This window comes from Pseudonaja textilis, chromosome 3, assembly GCF_049901715.1.
Source record: "Pseudonaja textilis isolate UNSWEBS1 chromosome 3, rPseTex1.2, whole genome shotgun sequence".
NCBI classification, from domain to species: Eukaryota; Metazoa; Chordata; class Lepidosauria; order Squamata; family Elapidae; genus Pseudonaja; species Pseudonaja textilis.
Window position 1 is genome coordinate 140,162,670 of NC_141992.1, and position 19,671 is coordinate 140,182,340.

Here is a 19,671-nt window from a genome sequence, read left to right on the forward strand (position 1 = left end):
CAACAGGCAGAACTTAATATACTAAGCATAATTTTATGACAGTATCACTGGAACACCCATACAAATGTAAAAATATTCCTTGTGACATTCTTAGTAGTAAAATGGTAAGAAAAAAAGAGGTAAATTCTTATGCTAAAGAATCTATTTGGAAATATCTGAAATGAGCAACAAGTGGAAAGGACCCATATCTGCTAACAATTGCAAGAACAGAGCCATAGCTGAGAGTCCCAACTTTTATTGAAAAATATTGACATACAATGCATTCTTTCATGGAAGGCCCTGAAAGGATAGTCAAGTAACAGATGCAGATATTTCCATCATACTTTTTGGGTGGGGCTACAATTGCACCTGTTACATTTCCATCTGTGAAAGGCCTAAGAGTCTCAGGACAAAGTTAGCAACTTCAGAATGAAACAGCTGCTATTATCCCTTTTTTTTCAATCTGTTGAAGTCCTGGTGGAAAATACTTATGTGTCTGGGAGTGTTGGGTGGCTGCCTTGATATCTGTGGAAAGACAAGAGAAATAGTGCTGCATAATGCATAGTAGTTATAACAGAGTTGTAAATGTGTGATTATTGAACAAGTGACTGAAAAGGTACACTTATCTGAGCATTTTTTGATTTCATCTCTCACAACCAAATTTCCCCACCCTTCCCATGGATATAAATCCAGGTCATTTAATAACAAGTAATAATACTCACCCATCCATGGAGAACTGAACAAAACTTGATTTGTGGTTTATAATTTGTTCTGCAGCTGTGTGCCTTGGCTTTGTCTCTGTAAAGAAATAATGAGTTAACCGTGTTTGGCTCCATATCCACTTTTCAATAAGAAAAGAAACTGGGTTCCCCGCTATCTACCCCATGCAGAGCTCTGAGCTTTTGTTAGAACAAGGTCTCTCAGATTGTACTCTCTAAAAAATGAGACAGCATTGTTTCATCACTACATAGTATCCACATATCCCTGAAGAAGCAGATAAAAATAGACTGTAATCATGTGTTGCCTTGTTCTACAAATCTCAGAGATGGTTTTGGGGCCATGATTTAGAAGACCTAATTTAAAGCCTGAATTCCGCGGAATACAATGCTCCCTTGCTTACCTTTTATTTTATTTTGTCCATGTATCCCTGACTGTAGGAAAGAATGGAAGTTCCTTGTGTTTGATTCTGGAGTCTACAGGTAGAATACCTACAATAGTTCTGAAAAAATATATTATCAATCCAATCTTTTTAGTTTGTTGTTGTTCAGTTGTTTGCTTTAAGCCATGTATCACAAAGTTCTCATCACCAAGTTGTGCACTTGTACATTCACATTATGGGGAAAATAGAACCTAAATGATGTAAATCTTTGGCATAAATGTTGATATATGAACTCTTGTTTTTTTACTTTATTTAGATAATCCAGTACAATCAACTATATTGTGAATAATACGATGGTCAAAATCCTTTCTACTGTAGTAATGTAATTGAGTAGCATGACTCACTAATAAGTAGCACTCTTGCTAATATCGATCAGTCATCTTTATTTACATTTCTTATCTCATTAACTGAGTGGACTATGTCAGGATTCCAGCAGTTGCCCAAATTAAATCATGACCCTCGAGCCAAACTTCAAAACCTATAAGGAATTTACTAGGAGTGAACAAGTCGGCAAGACCTGGTTGAAGCCAATTATGAGACACGTAATTCACTGTCGCCCTTGACCCTGGTTTCCCACCCACCCACCCCTTTGGGCGCATCATAATTCATATTCTCCAACATAACACATCCATAGCCAAGAGTCATCAATCATGTTCTCCAATTAGAGATTTACGAGATAGAAACCTAGTTACAATGTCTGCAAGTTATGAATGGAATGTACTTTCGATTCCAAACTGCTGCACTGCTCCTTCAAACTCCTCCCCTGCCCCCCCCGTTGGCAACTATAAAATAGGCATAGAAATGTTTAATGAGTTGACAGACTAGAATAAATAAAGCATACAAATTCAGAAATAGGAAATTAGAATATTTTGTGACAGCTGCTTTTAATGTTCATTATTACATACTTACTTCTTTAATTATATTTGTAATATGTCTGGCAACAAGATGCTGGATTAGAAACAAGGTGACTGTGAGTTCTAGTCCTCCCTTAGGTGCAGAAACCAGCTAGTGATTTGGGGCCAGTTACTCTCTCTCAACCCTATTCAGTTTACTGAGTTATTCTTGAAATCGGAAAAAAACGAGCCTTTATTGAACAAAATAAAGATGGCATAAAACACAAATCAATCAAATACAAAATAAATGGTACCCTAATTTTATGTACTTACCATTAACAGGAAAAATGTAAGATTTGGTTACAATTTTTGCATCTTCTTTTGATTTTGTAGGGTTTTTAGACTCTTGACTGTATCCAATCTTTTCCTTTCTCTTTGGAGACTGAGGAGAAGACAATGTGTCTCCTGTGTCAGTAGATTTTGACTAATAGGATAAAAGGAAAACACATAATTTATTTGCAGAAACCTGAAAATGTGTTATTAAATATAAACTTCAAATATATGCACATAAAGGCTTCCTTAATATAAATATTCCTAAATTGCATTTTTAACACCATTGTACTTTAGCTTTAATATGAAAAAAGGCAACTTATTCACAGCTAGAGAAATTCCAAGCAGTCAAAAAGGTCAAGGTAAATTCCGTCTATGTGTTTCCTTGCCATGTCTCACAAGGTATCTATGAGTGAATCTATAAAGGAAATATAATTTTATCTGATGGAATTAAGCACAGTAAACCATGAAACCCGTATTATATTTGATACTTACGCTCCCCTTTGATTTTCCAGATCCACCAATAGGTGGTAGCGAGGATGCCTTTGAGCTGCAAAGAGAAATACATGCTTATTTATTTATTAAATTTATTGACTGAAACAGCCCAACTATTGTTAAAATGTCTAGAAACAAAATTATGATGTGGTATATTTTGCTGCAGTTTCTGCAACAATTATTGTGGCATATCCTAAAATGATGTGCAGAGTTGCTAGAATTCTTCTAATTTCTCTGAGGTGGAGTCCAATTAATGTTGGCTGGACGGAGAGATCAAACCAGGAAGTCCTCCTATGGATGGTGTCTCAGAGCCTGATGCTCTTGTCCTTCCTACTTAACATCTATATGAGACCAAAGGGTGAGGTCATCTGTTGACCTAGGCTAGGGTCTGATATCATCAGTATGTTAACAAGCCCCAGTCTTGAGTCAGTCAGCTAATTCTGTCAAAATCTTGTCCCAATGTTTGCAGGTTGGATAGGTCTGGATGGGGAGGAATTGACCTTGCTTCAATTCTGATTAGATACAGTAGCTGTAGATACCACTGTTTAGACCTCCTGAACCTGGAAGAGTTACCATCTTTGCTCCTGAATGTGACTGCATTTCCCTCCTCAGGACTGCTATGCAACTGCCATGGCAGAAAAGTCCTTTGACAAATCAATTAGTGTGCCAAATGGGCTCACACCTAGACCCTCAGAACTGATCATTTCATGACCAAACTATGAGCTGAATTTGAACCGAACATGGCCTGCCCATGTGAGATATCTGTTCCTTGAGCTCTATTGTTTGCCAGTAAGCTTCCATGTATAATCTGAGATCATGGTTTAAAAAAAACCCTCATAGAAAACAACCTGTTTATCTAAGGACTGCCTGTCTCTTGTAGTTTCTATCTGTCTCACACAATCTGACAGATTTAGCTTAGTTTGTAATTGAGCAAACAACTTCACTTGGAAGCAAGAGTTTTCTGTCATTATGCTTGTCCTCTGGAACACCATCCCTCCTGAGATTTGTTCGGCTCCCTCTACCCGGTCCTATTTAAATGAGCCCTTAAAATCTGGCTGTGTTCCCAGACTCTAGGTTAAACTGGGTAATAGACCACCTGTATGATGTTCTGTTTTTCTAAATTGTTGTTGTTATTTCTGGACTTTTAAAGGGTTTCTTTATGTTTTTATGTATCGTTACTATAGATTTTACAAGCTATCCAGAGTTGTAATGTGTTGGGGCAACATTTATTTTCATAAATAAATAAATCTTATTAAATATTACAAAGTTTAACCATTTCACTAATTATACTAATTTTGCTCTGGTAGTATGAGAAACAGACAAGTATTATTAGTGTCTGCCTACTTCTCTCTCAGGCTAACAGCATTTTACCTGTTTTTCTCTCTGTGTGTCTCTGTCTTGTTTTCCTCTCTCTCTCTCTCATGTGTGTTTGTGAGTGTTTGTCTGTGTGCGTGGAAGGAAGGAGGGAGGGACAGAACCAAGTAAAATGCTTTAGCCTGAGTCAACCTCTACACAATGGTTGGAAACAGTATTCACACATAACTACTCATCCTAAGTAATCTTACATAATCTACAAAGAAATATTACAAGCGTTTTTGTGTTATACCATGGCTTTAAAGGAAATAGTATTTTAGGCTCAGCCTGAAATATGTAATTGTATGTGATCCCAAACACTGCTAGGTATAAATGCTTCCCTACTGCAAATATGACATAAATTAAATGAACCAAGAGTATCAGCCATTATACCTAGTTGCTCCTTCATATATCCATAGAAATCTATAGCCAGAATCTCAGTTGTGACTACTCTGGTGATATCTCTTTGTTGTTAAGGACTCAGAATTATTAACACTGGGAATTAACCATGCTAGTACCAAGAATTACCAGCATTTCTGTTCATCAATAAACCTAGGGCAAGAACACATTTACATACCCATAAGATCTCTTCATCGTGGACTTGCTGAACAATAATTCTCTATATGGCAATTTCTTAAACTTATCTCTGCCAACTGCTACATAAAACTGTCCATTTTCCAAATCCATCCCATTTTCCACAGGTTTTCCATCTAAAGTATAAAGCCTATAAAAGAGACATAATAATACCATATTAACCTTTTAGTAAATATGTTCTCTAACAGTTGAATTTTACTACCAACCAACAACACCTAATAAATCTCATTATAGATTATGAACTTTCTTTCAGAAAACAAATCTTGAGTATCATCACAGGAAAAAATATAAACTATACCTAAAGAAATTTGTATAAGAAAAGTTCTCATGAATTCGCTGTACTTTACAAAGCTGTGATCATCAGCAATACTCATCAAAACTGTCTCCTATTGCTCCATAGCAAAAACGAAAAGTAAATTTGTATTCTGCACACAGCCAGTATGAAAGGTTCGCTTGCCTCACAGAGCCAATAAATAACAATCTCAAGAATAAACAACTCAGAATAATGTAGCAGCAAAAAACAATCTAAAATCAAGCGAATATCATAAAATTGCTGCAACAAAACAGTAAACCGGGAACATTAAAGACAAAAACCATCAGTTATCACTGTAATTAAGATATAAATACTATGGAGGAAAAATTAAAGAATAAAAATATTTTTTTCACAATTTCTTAAATCATGTCAGATTTACGATTGAGCAAATAGATTGGCGGGAGGGAATTGGAAAGAGTAGAAGCTGCCACCAACAAAGTCCTAGCCCGAGTTGACACTAGCAAGATTTCTTCCCAGGGTGCCATATGCAAGAAACTATGTGCAGCAGAAGAAGCTTCTTGGATGAGAAGCGAAACTTCTTCAAAGAAAAACAAGAAAATCTGGCTGCCTCTTGAAAAAGCACCTTTGAGACAACCATGCCCTGGATGACTGAGAATCTCCATGGGCATTCAGTATAACACCAGAATGTGATCCTTAGGATACAGAAGATGTTCCATTAAGTTGAAGGGGTCTGATCATATATAGAGGTTTAAAAGTAGCAACAAAAACATTGAATTTAACTTGGGGAGAAACAGAAAACCCATGCAGTTTAACCAAAACAAATAATACATGCTCCTGCAGAGATCTACCAAATAAAAGTTTTAGCTCCTCTGGTTTGCAAACCTTTTTTCAAGGCCATTTCCACCTTTTGCAATAATCAAATGGGTAACAGGAACCAAGACAGATCTCATAAAGCAGGGATGCAAGCTAGTAATTATCTGCAGTCAATAATAATCTGTCCCAGTTATTCCCACCTGCCCTATTGTTAATTAAATGGCTCTCTGTGTTTAATGGCTCTCTGTGTTTGTACTTCAGACTTAATTGTTGTCTTCTCTCTCTTCTGAATGTAGGTTAAATAAAAGCAAGTTTCTATCTTTGTCATTTATCTTTCTTGATAATTTTTGTACTATAAATATGTGAAATACATTTGGCATTTGGTTATGACAGGAACATGACAGGATATGACAGGAACATATCCTGTAACAAAGATTCCTGCTGAATTCATATCTCCAACATGAGGGCACTAGAGATGATAGCCCAGCCATTGAGATTTTTAGAGCACAACTGGGTACAAGTTACTCCTATCATGCTTCTTTAACAGGTAATCCATCAGTGTTTTATCTGTGCTATGATAGCAATAGCACTTAGATTTATATACCGTTTTATAGTGCTTTACAGACCTCTCTAAGCGGTTTTACAGAGTCACCATCTTTCCCCCAACAATCTGGGTGCTCATTTTTCCCACCTCGGAAGGATGGAAGGCTGAGTCAATCCTGAGCCTGGTGGGATTTGAACTGCCAAATTGCAAGCAGCCAATAGCACTCTAACCACTGTGCCATTGAGCCTCATGATGCAGACCAAAGCTAGACAGTAATAATCTGTTCAATGCAGAAGTATTTAAAACTGTTCCTAGCCACTCTCTCAACTGTGTTGGCCAGGATAACAGATTTGAAGCTATCTTGAAGTTAGTAATAAGCATTGTTTTTTTCAAGTTGAAGCACCAGAAAACATGATTTTTTTTAACTGTACTAAAATACTAGCAACACAAGCAGTCTTGATTTTAACACTTTACTATTACTTAAATTGAGAGCAAGTTTGCTGCTGTGGTTAAGGCATCAGGCTAGAAAACTGGGAGACTGTGGGTTCTAGTCCCACCTTAGGCATGAAGCCAACTGGGTGGCCTTGAGCCACTCGTTCTTTCTCAGACCTAGAAAGCAGACAATGGAGAACCACTTCTGAAGCCTTGCCAGGAAACCTGCAGGGATTTGTCACCAGGAGTCAACACTGACCTGAAGGCATCCCTACACACCCACATATAAGAAACAACCTAAATTATAGCTAACAAAAATACAGATTTAATAGAATGCCTTATACAAAAAAAAAAAAAAAAAAAGCTATTCCTGCCTCATCTATCTCTTGAGAAATTGTTTCATATCTGCACCGCTAACAATAGCCACTAGATGGGATATCAGGCCAGCTTATTTACAGAATTATTCAAAATGTTGATAGTTATGGTAGTTCAAAGATGAGCTATAAAGCTACAAATCAAACCCTCAAATTTTTCTGTGGATGCAAGTAGTATTTAAGGATCAAGCACAGTTTCAGGGTAAGTACACAGACTGGAGTTCTCCCACGGATCTCCATAAATGGTCCTTGATATATTAAAATTTGTCCACATGCTTCTCAGATTCAAAAATGTTTTAGCTTTTCAAAAACTCAAAACAAAACAAAAACCCTAAAGCAACATACATATCTAGATTTATATGGATTACCTAGGAGCAGATTTGTTAAATGGAACACAAATATTAAACATTTGAGCTCTCCATAATTTTTATAACCTTATTCAGCTACTGTAAACTTAGCAGAACTACATTTTGATGTTCAAAACAAATATTCATTGTAGAGGGTCTCAGAAATGCTTCCTGTATAATGGTGCTAGCTGCCTGAAATTCATCATGATATTCTAAAATAAAAATATGTAGCATGGACAGAATTTACCAAACAGGCTTGATAGCATATGCACAATACCTTTTTTAAAAAAAAAAAACACATTTAGCTAATTTTCCAGTGCTGTGATTTTAACCCACCAATGATGTAGAATTATTCTTCCATGAACTAAAGCTGTGCAGCAGAATAGTATTTATGAAGGGGATTATCACTGGTTTTTAGACTGGATCTCAAAATTCATGGGAAAAAAAATGACATGAGCCTTAATGTGCTTCCACATAAGGCTTTTATTGTCCAATTCCTCTCTAAGCTATTCACAGAATATTATTTGGGGGGGGGGAAGGCTCTGTATCTAGAAAAAAAACAAAGAATTTTGGCAATACTGTATGTGTCTCTGATAGGCACTATGCCAGCACCCTTTTGATACCCAGTTCCTACATCACAGGCAAATGACATTTTTGTAACCAGGGATCACTTTTTAAAAATTATGTTTTGTTTTGTTTTGTTTTGTTTTGTTTTAGTCTTCTATAGTCACAATGATAGTGATACAATTATGTTGACTAAGAGGTCAGAATAGAAATGTCTGCCCTTTTAATTGCTTTTGTATTACTTTAGCGCTTGGCTTAAGGAAAAAAAAATGCATTTACTTTTAAAACTGAAAAAAAACCCTAAGACAAAATTTGGCAATTCTAGTGGATTTCAGCAAACTGAATCTGGAGGGCTTGATAAGCAACATAGAGGCTAAAGGGCTGCAAATCGACCATCTCTTTTTTAGCACCATGCTCCTGTTTTCCTACACCATCTTCATTTGACATCCTAGCTTGTGTAATTTTTATTTGCCAATAAAATAAGTGGATCTCCATCTTCATTTCCAAATCTATTTCAATTAGACAGGCTCAAATATTTCTGCTACTGGAGATGGGGATTAACAGCAATTAATTTTCCCTTCCTATCTTTAGCTTAAGGAGTTGTTAAAAATGAGGTGAATTGGTAATTTGTTTTTATATACAAGGAATAATATCACTAATCCTATAAATGATGGGCGTAACTGAAGGGGGAAAAGAACCAGTATTGTTGCTGTGCTGTACTGAAAAATTAATTGCCCATTCATTTAACACAGAGTTTTGTCTTTATCAGAATTAACAGTCTTTACTGGAATTTTGACTAATGGAGTCTTGTTACCATAAATCACAGTAACTCACCTGTTAATTATTAACCAGTAATACATTTTAGTAGCTTTAGTGTGCTCTCTCTTAAAAGGTATCAAATACAAAAACTCGATTTATAGAAAACTAGAAAAGCCAAATAAATAAGCACAATGCACTGTTGAAATATCTACACACTACTAAAACTTTTATGTCTGAAATTTTCAACTGGGCAAAACAGTGCAGCATAAGGCAGAAATTTATCAACCAAGGTACCTCAAATGGGCTAACCTGCAGAATGTTGGGACCCATTACACCCATGGGAATGAAATTTTGAAAAGTTCTTGCCATTTCATACTGGATTCAGCACCACTGCCCTAGTCACGTGACCCTCATTTACAATGTTTCCTGACACCTTCTCACAAGGCAGTGGCACTGAATGACGGCTACTAATGACAGATCCTCATAGCTGTGGCCATTGCAGCATCCCTGTGCTCATGCAATTGGAATTCGGGTGCTCGGCAACCAGCTTTCAATTATAACATCACAGCGTCCCAGAGTCATGGGATTGCCATTTGCGACAATTTTCCCATAAACTAAGGGAGTTATTTGGATTGAGTTAGCAATTCTAAAAAAAATCAATTATAACATGGAAATTAATGTCCTTCAGAGTTAATACTGTCATAGCAATAGAAAGCACTATCAATTTGAAACTTGTTTTTCATTCTTTGTGTTGAATAGATGCTTAAGAGTAGCTTACCTAAGAATTGCTTAAAATCCCATACTTCCAAAACTAATATCCCCTCCAAAGTAGTTTCTAAGGTTAAAGATAAGTAACTGAGAATCAGATCATAAATCTTGTAGAAATAAGGTAATTTGTCTCTCAAAACTGTAAAATATAAAAGAAAAGGCAGAAAGACTCCACTATAATGGAAAGCATTCACAAGGAAAAACAGTCATCAGTATTGTCAATTATTAATTAAATGACATCACTTCCACCTTTGTCAAATGTAACTATTTTGGCTAGAAGGGAGAAGAGGATCACAACAGAGGGCCGCACTGTTCTTAATACATGTTTGGATAAATGTGTTCTCTCAGTTTATTCTATTCATGAGGAAAATGCTAGCTCAAATCCTCGAAGGACATATTTTTATAATATTTGAACTACTTCAAACAAAAAAGCAGAAATACAGTAAAATAAATCCAAATAAATAATTTGGGTAATAATTTCCATCCCAAACGTGATATTAAAAGAGGATGAAATAAACAGGATGTTAAAGATGCCTGTTCTATGTAGTACTAAAGAAAAACCAAATGAATTGAGGTACCATACTGTTATAAATTTGGAAAATTTGTGTCCATTTCATAATGTGTCATTTTCTCTAACTAAAAGCTTTACTGAATCCAAAGTTATAATCTATTCTATTTGTTTTGGTCCAATTCCTGCAAATTGCTCATAATGGTTTTTTTTCTTTAAATGAAAGCATCATATAATGCTGAGTATAAAAAACCAGTTATGGTAATATACTACTTTTATACCCCAAACAAGTACCTGCACATTCTCATACTGTACACTCTTCGAACAGTCCTAATCATCTTTTCATGCCAAATATAATCATGAACTGTCAATTTCATGCATTTTCCCACTACTTATGAGAAAAATCAGCTCCATATGAAAGGCTAGCTAATATACTCCTGTTCCTACATTTTTAGTATTTGAAATGGAATGTGTTATGTAGTCAATGAGGAAAAGAAAAGGCTATTTGTATCTAATGTGGAGATGCAGTCCATAGGCCAACAGAAATCATATATTTTTATCTATTTTTAAGCACTTTCATGATGAATTCCTTCATAGTGAAGTGACATTACTCATATTGGATAGATTTTGGGGGGGCCACTCAGATAAGCAATAGCCTCTAAATATGACAAGGGAAAATCTAAGGGAAAAGCAGAAATGTAAAAGTAGGATCACAAATCTAATGTTTGGAGGGAGCAATATAAAGATTACAGAATGGAGAGTCACGCTGGTTTGAAATCCCTGTTATCTTAGAGTTTAGCAAGGTTATTTTTGTTAAAGCATTGAGCTTTAAATATAAGGCAATGGACATTTTGCACTGAAGATCTAAAAGTTAGATTCTTGTATATCATCTCCAGCACCAATGAAACAGCATTCTGATCAGCATCAGTTGATTCTATACCTGATCATAATATTCATGAAAGCAATGAATTTCTACTTGGCTTTAGAAAAACTCAGTTCTAAAGTAGATGGTCAGAGAATAAGGAAAATCTCTTTTGACTGTAACTAAGATTTTGACCTCTGCCCCTTTCTGGCCATGTCAAATTATGGTCAAACCAGTTATTGTTTAATTTAGATAATACCTTTACTGAATCAACACACATTTCTGAAAATGACAAACAATTAAAGCAAAGAGACTATTGACATATGTCTAAATACAACATTTCCTTTCACTTTCTGGGCTTTTCTTTCTTATGCAGATCTCAATGAAATGCATGCTATCTGAATTTCTGCTTAACACCATATTGTTGGTAATGCAAGAAAGATGTAGGACAACTCACTGCAACCATCTTGCCATGGCCGACCTGCCCTGGCCAACTCATTATGGGATAATACACAGCAGCCAACTCACCACAAGACAATTCAACAGGGGAAAACTCAAGAGAGGGACAAGTGAATTGCAGCAGGTCTTGTCTTAATTTAGATTTGAACCTTCTCAAGTTAGAAGCCCTCAAAGCTGCAGTGATCTCAGATTCTACTTGAGTTATCCCATGTTGGATTGTTCCATGGCATGTAGTCTGCAGTGAATTGGCCGGGGCGAGTCGGCCACAGTGAGTTGTCTCATTCTGATGCAAAGACTTGTCTTCATAATACAATCTCTACCAAAACTTACTTCTGAAATATGTTTAGCGTCAACCATTCCTTTGTAATCAGAAAATACTTTATGTCCATAAAGCCTATGGATTTTCTCTTGATGGAAAATTACTTACAGGATTCTTCTTGCCAGTAGAAATCCAGGCAACAACTGTCAAACAAATGAATACTGAAAATGCACATACAGAAGCTTCATGAACTTATTACTGTCAAGTAATAAAGGTGATAAAGAATCAGTTGGAAATATAAAATTCTACAGCACATTCACATTAGAAGCTGTTCCTGGTGAGTAACAGTTCAGTGGAAGTCATCTGAAAGAACAACAGTATCTGTTAGGCAATTTCATCTTACCTGTGTACAGCTCCACTTCTGAGTGTAACTTTCTCAGTAACCATCTCAAGAACCCGATCCCACTGGTTTAGTGCTTTCCTTGGGATGAAAAGACGCACTGCTGGGCTTACAAGATCACCATTAGCAACCAGGCTAAAAAAAATTACAGAAAATTAACAATTAGCTGAATATTCAGCAATAAGTACGCTTATTAGAAAACAAGCAAGGCTGACTGGTATGTCAATTATTTTTAGATTTAGTCACACACCCCAGTGATCACTTAATGGTCATTTCACCAGGTGAAGGAAAGAAAAAAGCATTCTACTTACATGTTAAGAATGGTCATCTGAATAATCTTTACTTCCTTTTTATACTCTACTACCTTTTCCTTTTTTATTATGTCTTTTTAGGCTGTAAACTGCAGGGTAGGAACTCTTTTTTATTAATCTGTACATGACACGGAGAGACTCTCTGGCTAAAGGAAGAGTATAAATGATATAAATAACTAAATACTTACAATATAGTGCATGGCTCCTGAAGTGGTTTTCGAAAGCGTGCAGATACATTAATTCTGCTGTGGGTAACTGGCTTCACCTGAAAGACACCACACCCCGCAAAAGTCATACATTTATACTGCATTAATTTGTTTTAAAACTATTTTAAAAAATCTTTTCCATCAGTACTTTAAAAGGTTTTGTACATTGTCCATCAATTATACCAGTGCACACCACTGTGTAATTATAGTTGCCTTTTAGATATACATTTGCAGGGTTTCTCTTTTGCTTTTCTCATCCAGCCTTTGGTTTTTCTTGTTGCTATGTAGATGACTTGAGCTTCAGAAGTGAATTAGTGTCATTATTAATAGGCCAGGGGATGTTGTGGAATTAACCATCACAGAAAAGCTGCCCTCCCAGGTTCCCACTGTTGTCAGTTCTGCTCATTTCTTAGGTGTTTTTCATAGTTCATGCCTAGTGGCTCGGAAAGATATCTCTCCCATTTGTCACTATGACCTAGTGCCTCTAGCTGGGAAAGGTTATGTTTATCTTTAAAATTTCTTACATTCAAAAATGTTGAAGCATGGTATATGTTGTAAATGCTGCTTAAGCTTGGTTTGGATGTAATATGCATTAAATTATTAAACTGCAGTTTGCTCTTTCAACACACCATGATTCCTGAGATGAATTCGTAACAGTTTCCTTTATAACCAGAACAAGAAACTGGAGTTACTAGATATGGAACACACCAAGATTTGGGAGGGGGGGAACAAAACCAGAAGTGGTATTCAGTAGGTTCTGACCAGCTCTGGAGAACCGGTAGTGGAAATTTTGAGTAGTTCGGAGAACTGGCAAATACCACACCTCTGACTGGAGATTTTACAGTATCCTTCCCCTGCCATGACCACCAAGCCACGCCCACAGAACCGGTAGTAAAAAAAAAATTGAATCCCACCACTGAACAAAACCCTTCCACCTGTGCTTTCACGCTGTGTTTTATTTTGAACCCAAGAACCAATTTTACATTTTAAACACACAAAAAATATGCTTAACTAACACTTTTAAACTGTAATCCTGACAAGCAGACAAAAATGTAAGGAAATGGAAAAAAATACTGCACAATAATGTTTAGAACAGGACACAGAACCAGGAGCAAAAGAAAAGGAAGAATCACATGCTTTGTGTTTGTGTGTGTGTGTGTGTGTGTGTGTGTGTGTGTACTTTATATATACTATACATACACTGGCCTGTTTTAAATATGTTATATTTATACAGTATAATTAAATATAATGATATACTTATCCAGGAAAAGTAGCAATCTCACATTGCGTGAGATTCACATTGCATTCAAATTGACAAAAAACAGAATAGTCTTCTTGAACATCCATTTGTTCACCAACCATTCAATATTCTGGCTGTTGCAGCATGCCTATGTCACATGAACAAAGTTCAAGCCCACTTGTAGACCCACCTGCATTTATGACCACCCTTTGGCTGGCTGCCTCCTATTGTGGCCAACTTCCCTTACCACCCAGACTTGCCCATCTCCACTTATGCCCACCACGTAACACACAACTACTGTGCTGGCTGGGGACTTCTTTCATGATGGTGCAGGCAGGGCATCTTCTGTGCTCTGCCCAGGATATTCTTTGGTATTCCAGTATTCACTATCTCTGTTCTCACCAGCTCCTTGTTTTATGCCAGCACCCCTAAATCCTTATTTCACATACTAGGGTTTTTTTTTTTTTTTGAGTGAAAGACGACCCTGGGTGGAACACAAACAAGAGGCCTGAATGGTGCATAAACAGGCCCCCTGGCTGATTCACAATAGTGGCACTAAGTGTGATGGGCAGAGCTGGGTGTTGGGGATAGCAGGTAAATGGAAGGCCAAACGGACAGATGGTGGGGGAAATAGGCAGGCGAGAGGAGTTCAAGAGCAGGCAGTTCCTTACCTCTTAACCAGGGTTCGGGCTGGAGGAGGCCAAGCCAGTAATGGCTTGGCTAAGGATAGGTCCTACCTAACAACTAATGGGATTCAGTTAACAACAGCAACAAAGATTTGCATCTCGCATCATATGATTGCCATCACTAAGTGATCGATTCAAGTGACATCACACATTATGACCACGTCACTTAGTGGCGGAAATTTGTGCCCCAATTTCTATCATTAACCAAGAACTATCTGTGTATGCTTTCCTTCCTTTATTCCAGGGGTGTCCAACCTTGGCAACTTTAAGACTTGTGGACTTCAACTCCCAGAATTCCTCAGCCAGCAAAGTCTTAAAGTTGCCAAGGTTGGACACCCCTGCTTTATTCTATAGTAATAATTAGGAGCAAACTGCCACAAAGCAGTGCTTAGGTTCTCCGGAATTCTGAAATCCAATGGATTTTGAATTTTTTTTCTGATGATCTTATTTTGACAGAATAGCTTTTTATCTTTGTTACTGTTGAAATAAATCAGATTTTTCTTCCATGCTGCTTCTGCTTTAAAGCATAGTAATTTCCAATTTGTAGCTGAGATTAATTGGTTGAAATTGATTGGTTTTTTTTATATAGGTTTCTTATCCGGAATATTTTGTGCAGAACATAAACCTGAAAAATCATACAAATGGTGCTATATTATTCAGGATTATTGAATGATAATAATTAATAATAATAATAATAAACAATAACATTCAAATATTCTGAAAAGCAATATTCAGATGTTCAAGAAAAGCATTCAAATAGGTTATTTATATTCATGAATCATTCCTTAGTCAATGGAACTTCCTCAATAATCCGGAGTCTCACAAATGAATATGTACACAATCCCAGTGAAAAATATTATGTGTGATGCATTATAGGAAGCGTTATCTGCGGAATGACAATGCTTTAGTCATCAAGTAATAAAACATTTTTTATTCGGTGGAATTAGGAAAATGTTTTAGTGTATACATAGCAATAGCACTTAGACTTATATACCGCTTCAGAGTGCTTTACAGCCCTCTCTAAGTGGTTCAGCATATTGCCCCTAACAATCTGAGTCCTCATTTTACCGACCTCGGAAGGATGGAAGGCTCAGTCAACCTTGAGCCTGGTGAGACCCGAACTGCCAAACTGCTGGCAGCCGGTGATCAGCAGAAGTAGCCTGCAGTGGTACACTCTAACCACTGTGCTACTGCAGGGTATACATGTCAATTCCTAGCTAAAATCTTTTTTGGTACTAATTACTAGAAACAAAAAGTAAAGCTAAAACCCATAGAGCATCATCACTTTTACATATGTATTCTAAAAACAGGTTTTTCAGTAACCAGGCTTCCAATCTCAATCCTTTCAAAAATCTTACGCTTTGAAGATATTCAATAACCAATTCCTGCAATGCAAGGATTCTAAGCTCAGCCCCCTCTTAACCTGCCTTCAGTCTAGCTGGAGTTTCCACCACACTTTTCTATATACTCTGCATTTTTATGACTCTTTAAAAAAATCTTTGTCCTATATACTGAAAAGCTATACTATAACAAGCCACTCAAAATATCCCCAGAGTGTGCAATTATATTTTCAGCATGCTGATGAAATCTAACTGTTTTAACAAGTCAACATATTATAGAAGACAGTTGTCTAAGCTACACATACATAAACAGTACCCACAAGAGCCTTGAATGTGAAATTCTCCATAGATTTCTTTCAAAAATTGCTCTCAATTTATTATTTTAATATAGCAGAAATTATAATAGAATATACAAGAAATACTATACTCATATTACCTGAATTTAATTAATGTAAATAATTTTTAAATTAATTGGATAAAATCATGCTTAGCCTTTGTCCTGTCCAACATTTTTGTTTCTGATCTAGTCACTTTCCCTGAGCCCTAGAAAGAAGGCAATGACAAAGCACTTCCAAAACCTAGCCAAGTAAACAGCAGAAATTTGTCCACCCAACACTGACTCAAAAGTGTGCAAGCACGCGCGCACACAAAAATCAATTTATTGGAGTATGATCCCTGGCTTGCTAGTCAAAGTCCAAGTATAGTCCATAAAATAAAAAGTTTAACACTTTTGCTCTTCATTGGAAATAAATGATCTGAACTTATTATTACTATGGTGTAGTATCATTATACACTTCTGGAAAATTCTGTATTCCAAATATAAATATTGCAGAAACCTGTTTTTAGACAAATCTCTAATAATAAATCATTAGTACTTCAGACTGCCTTGGCCTTTCTAGAAAACAAGTTCTAAAATAAGGCATTTATTTTAGAGAGTTGCATTTGAGATTTGCAAAGTTATGCTGATTTGAAAAGTGTCTTGCACCGGCCTATATCTCATTCCATCTATTCAACATTTAGATAACAAATGAAATACATTAAAATGTACTAAAACTCAAAAATATATTTCATAATTCAAGTATTTCATTCAAAATATAGCATGTGGTGTGACATAAGACCACACTTGGAATATTTCGTTCAGTTTTAGTTGTCACAATATAAAAAAATACTCTAGAAAAAGAGCAACAAAGATCATTAGGGGACTGGAGGCTAAAACATATAAAGAACACTTGCTGGAATTGGGTATGTCTAGTTTAATGAAAAGAAGGACTAGGGTTGACACAATAGCAGTGTTCCAATATCTCAGGGGCTGCCACAAAGAAGAGGGAGTCAACCCATTCCCAAAGCACCTGAATGCAGGACAAGAAGCAATGGATGGAAACTTATCAAGAAGAGATCCAACGTAGAAATAAGGATAAATTTCCTGACAGTTAGAACAATAAAGAAGTGGAATGGTTTGCCTTCAGAAGTTGTGGGTGCTCCATCACTGGAGGTTTTTTAGAGACTGGACAGCCATTTTTACAGGGTGTCCTGCAGGGGTTTGGACAGGGGTGGGATTCTACCAGCTTGGCCCAGTTCTATAGAACCAGTAGCTCCGAAAAGCAGCTGACACTGAACTGGTTCGCTGCAACAATCTTCTGGTCTTCTGTTTGGCCCACCTGCCCACCCGGGCTCTAGGCTGTGCTTTATTCCCTGCTTTTTTCCTCTTCAGCTGCTTTGCAAGGCACAGCTGTGTGCCGCTTGTCAGCTGGAGAAGGTGAATACTTGCCAGAGTCGGTTATTTGTAAATAGTGTGCATGCATGCTCACCGAACCAGTTGTTATGCCGGTAGGATCCCACCCCTGGGTTTGAACTAAAAGAATTCCAAGGTCCCTTCTAAGGAGCAGATGTGAAAGGACATGGGCCCAAAGCCAGGTTTCTGACTACTGTACAGTATTATGTATTTCTTTACCATTCATACTCTATTGCCATCTTCTCCCAGAATTTACTTGCAATTCAGTTTTCTTACTTTCACTCTTATATGGCATTCTATGAATAAATTATCAGATTACAGCCATCTTTCTTTCCTTGCCACTCCCCACATATCTCAAAACGTTTCAAAAACCTGATATTCTTCAATACTGAATGAAAACATAGCTGCCATGAATTTACAAACACAACCCTCTTCCAGGTTTCATCACCAAAAACGTCAACAAAAAAGCACAACAAAGAATGTTCTTTCTGCACCAACTCAGAAAGCTCAAACTGCCCAAGGAGCTGCTGAAACAGTTCTACAGAGGAATTACTGAGTCTGTCATCTGCACCTCTATAACTGGCTGGTTTGGTTCTGCAACCCAACAGGACAGACTCAGATTTCAGAGGATAATTAGGACTGCAGAAAAAACAATTACTACCCACCTGCCTTCAATCGAGAACCTGTATACTGCACGAGTCAAAAAGAGGGCTGCGAAAATATTTACAGACCCCTCACATCCCAGATATAAACTATTTCAACTCCTTCCCTCAAAACGACGCTACAGAGCACTGCACACCAGAACAACTAGACACAAGGACAGTTTTTTCCTGAATGCCATCACTCTGCTAAACAAATAATTTCCTCAACACTGTTCAACTATTTACAAAGTGTACACTACTATTATTGTTAATCTTCTCATCACTCTTTATCACCCACCCCCTCCCACTTGTGATTGTAGGGCTGTAACTTTGTTGCTTGTATCCTTACGATTTATATTGACTGTTTCCTAGTATGATTTGATTGTTGATTGTACCCTATGACTGTCATTAAGTGTTGTACGTTATGATTCTTGATTCTTAATGAATGTACCTTTTCTTTATGTATACTGAGAGTATTTACACCAAGACAAATTCTTTGTGTGTCCAATCACACTTGGCCAATAAAGTATTCTATTCTATTCTATTCTATTCTATTCTATTCTATTCTATTCTATTCTATTCTATTCAAAGGAGGAGAGCTGGATCTCTAAAAGGGAGAGATCCTTTTCTGTGATGGTACTCCATATACGGGATGTTCTCCCAGAAAACTCATGACTTGTGTCTTTTTATATTGATTTCCCAATCATATTAATTCCTATGAAATCATTTCTATAAATTATTTTAAAACAGATACACCTTAAAAATTATCTCTTTTCTCATTACTGAAGAGCTTACCAAGCAGAATATTAGATTCATGCTAATTTTCCAATCTCATCTGCAAAGGGACAGAGCTTGTAGCTTATACGTGTATAATCTATTTCAGAAAATCAGTGGAATATACAGACGTCAGGTATAAGGTTATCCCCCATTTCTTCTGCTCAATGATTATTTGGAAAGAGTTATCTATTGGTACTAATAAATAACTTATATGGATTAATGGAGTTTGTATTTATCCTCAGTAGGTGCAAAAAAAGCTGTAACTTATTCTTATACTGAATGCATAAGTTCATACATTCAGACACAGTAACTTAATCATATATCCTGTCTCCTGTCTGCCTGTCTATCTATCTATCCATATCTATCTTGCCTAAGAGTCAGCATTCCTAAGCACAAGAAGGAATCCCTATGATAATTCCCAATGAGCCAATAGGGTACTCTGGTGCTGATCTCTAGCAAAATTTAATTTTTATATTGATAGATCATTTACAGTCAGCATAAGTTATTTATGAACCAGTATAGATACAGTACACCTATCTACAGTTGCATTTTCTGTGCGATTCTTTCTTTCTCCATTAATGAAAAGCTTGCAGAAAAGTGAACTATTAAGGAGGAGACTGGTAACATGGGAA

General features: G+C 36.6%; 1 protein-coding gene across 12 annotated transcripts in view; it reads right to left on the reverse strand.

Moving 5' to 3' along the window:
- The window catches only part of DCDC2 (doublecortin domain containing 2), a 52,902-nt gene that overhangs the window by 12,604 nt on the left and 20,627 nt on the right, over window positions 1-19,671 (reverse strand). For all 12 annotated transcript variants that reach the window (XM_087930955.1, XM_087930959.1, XM_087930960.1 and 9 more), the window contains 5 exons: window positions 12,606-12,682; window positions 12,110-12,241; window positions 4,727-4,873; window positions 2,797-2,851; window positions 2,305-2,455 (listed from right to left, as the gene is read on the reverse strand). In XM_087930955.1, the coding sequence (XP_087787081.1) occupies window positions 2,305-2,455; window positions 2,797-2,851; window positions 4,727-4,873; window positions 12,110-12,241; window positions 12,606-12,682 (562 nt within the window). The remainder of the gene's footprint in view (window positions 1-2,304; window positions 2,456-2,796; window positions 2,852-4,726; window positions 4,874-12,109; window positions 12,242-12,605; window positions 12,683-19,671) is intronic.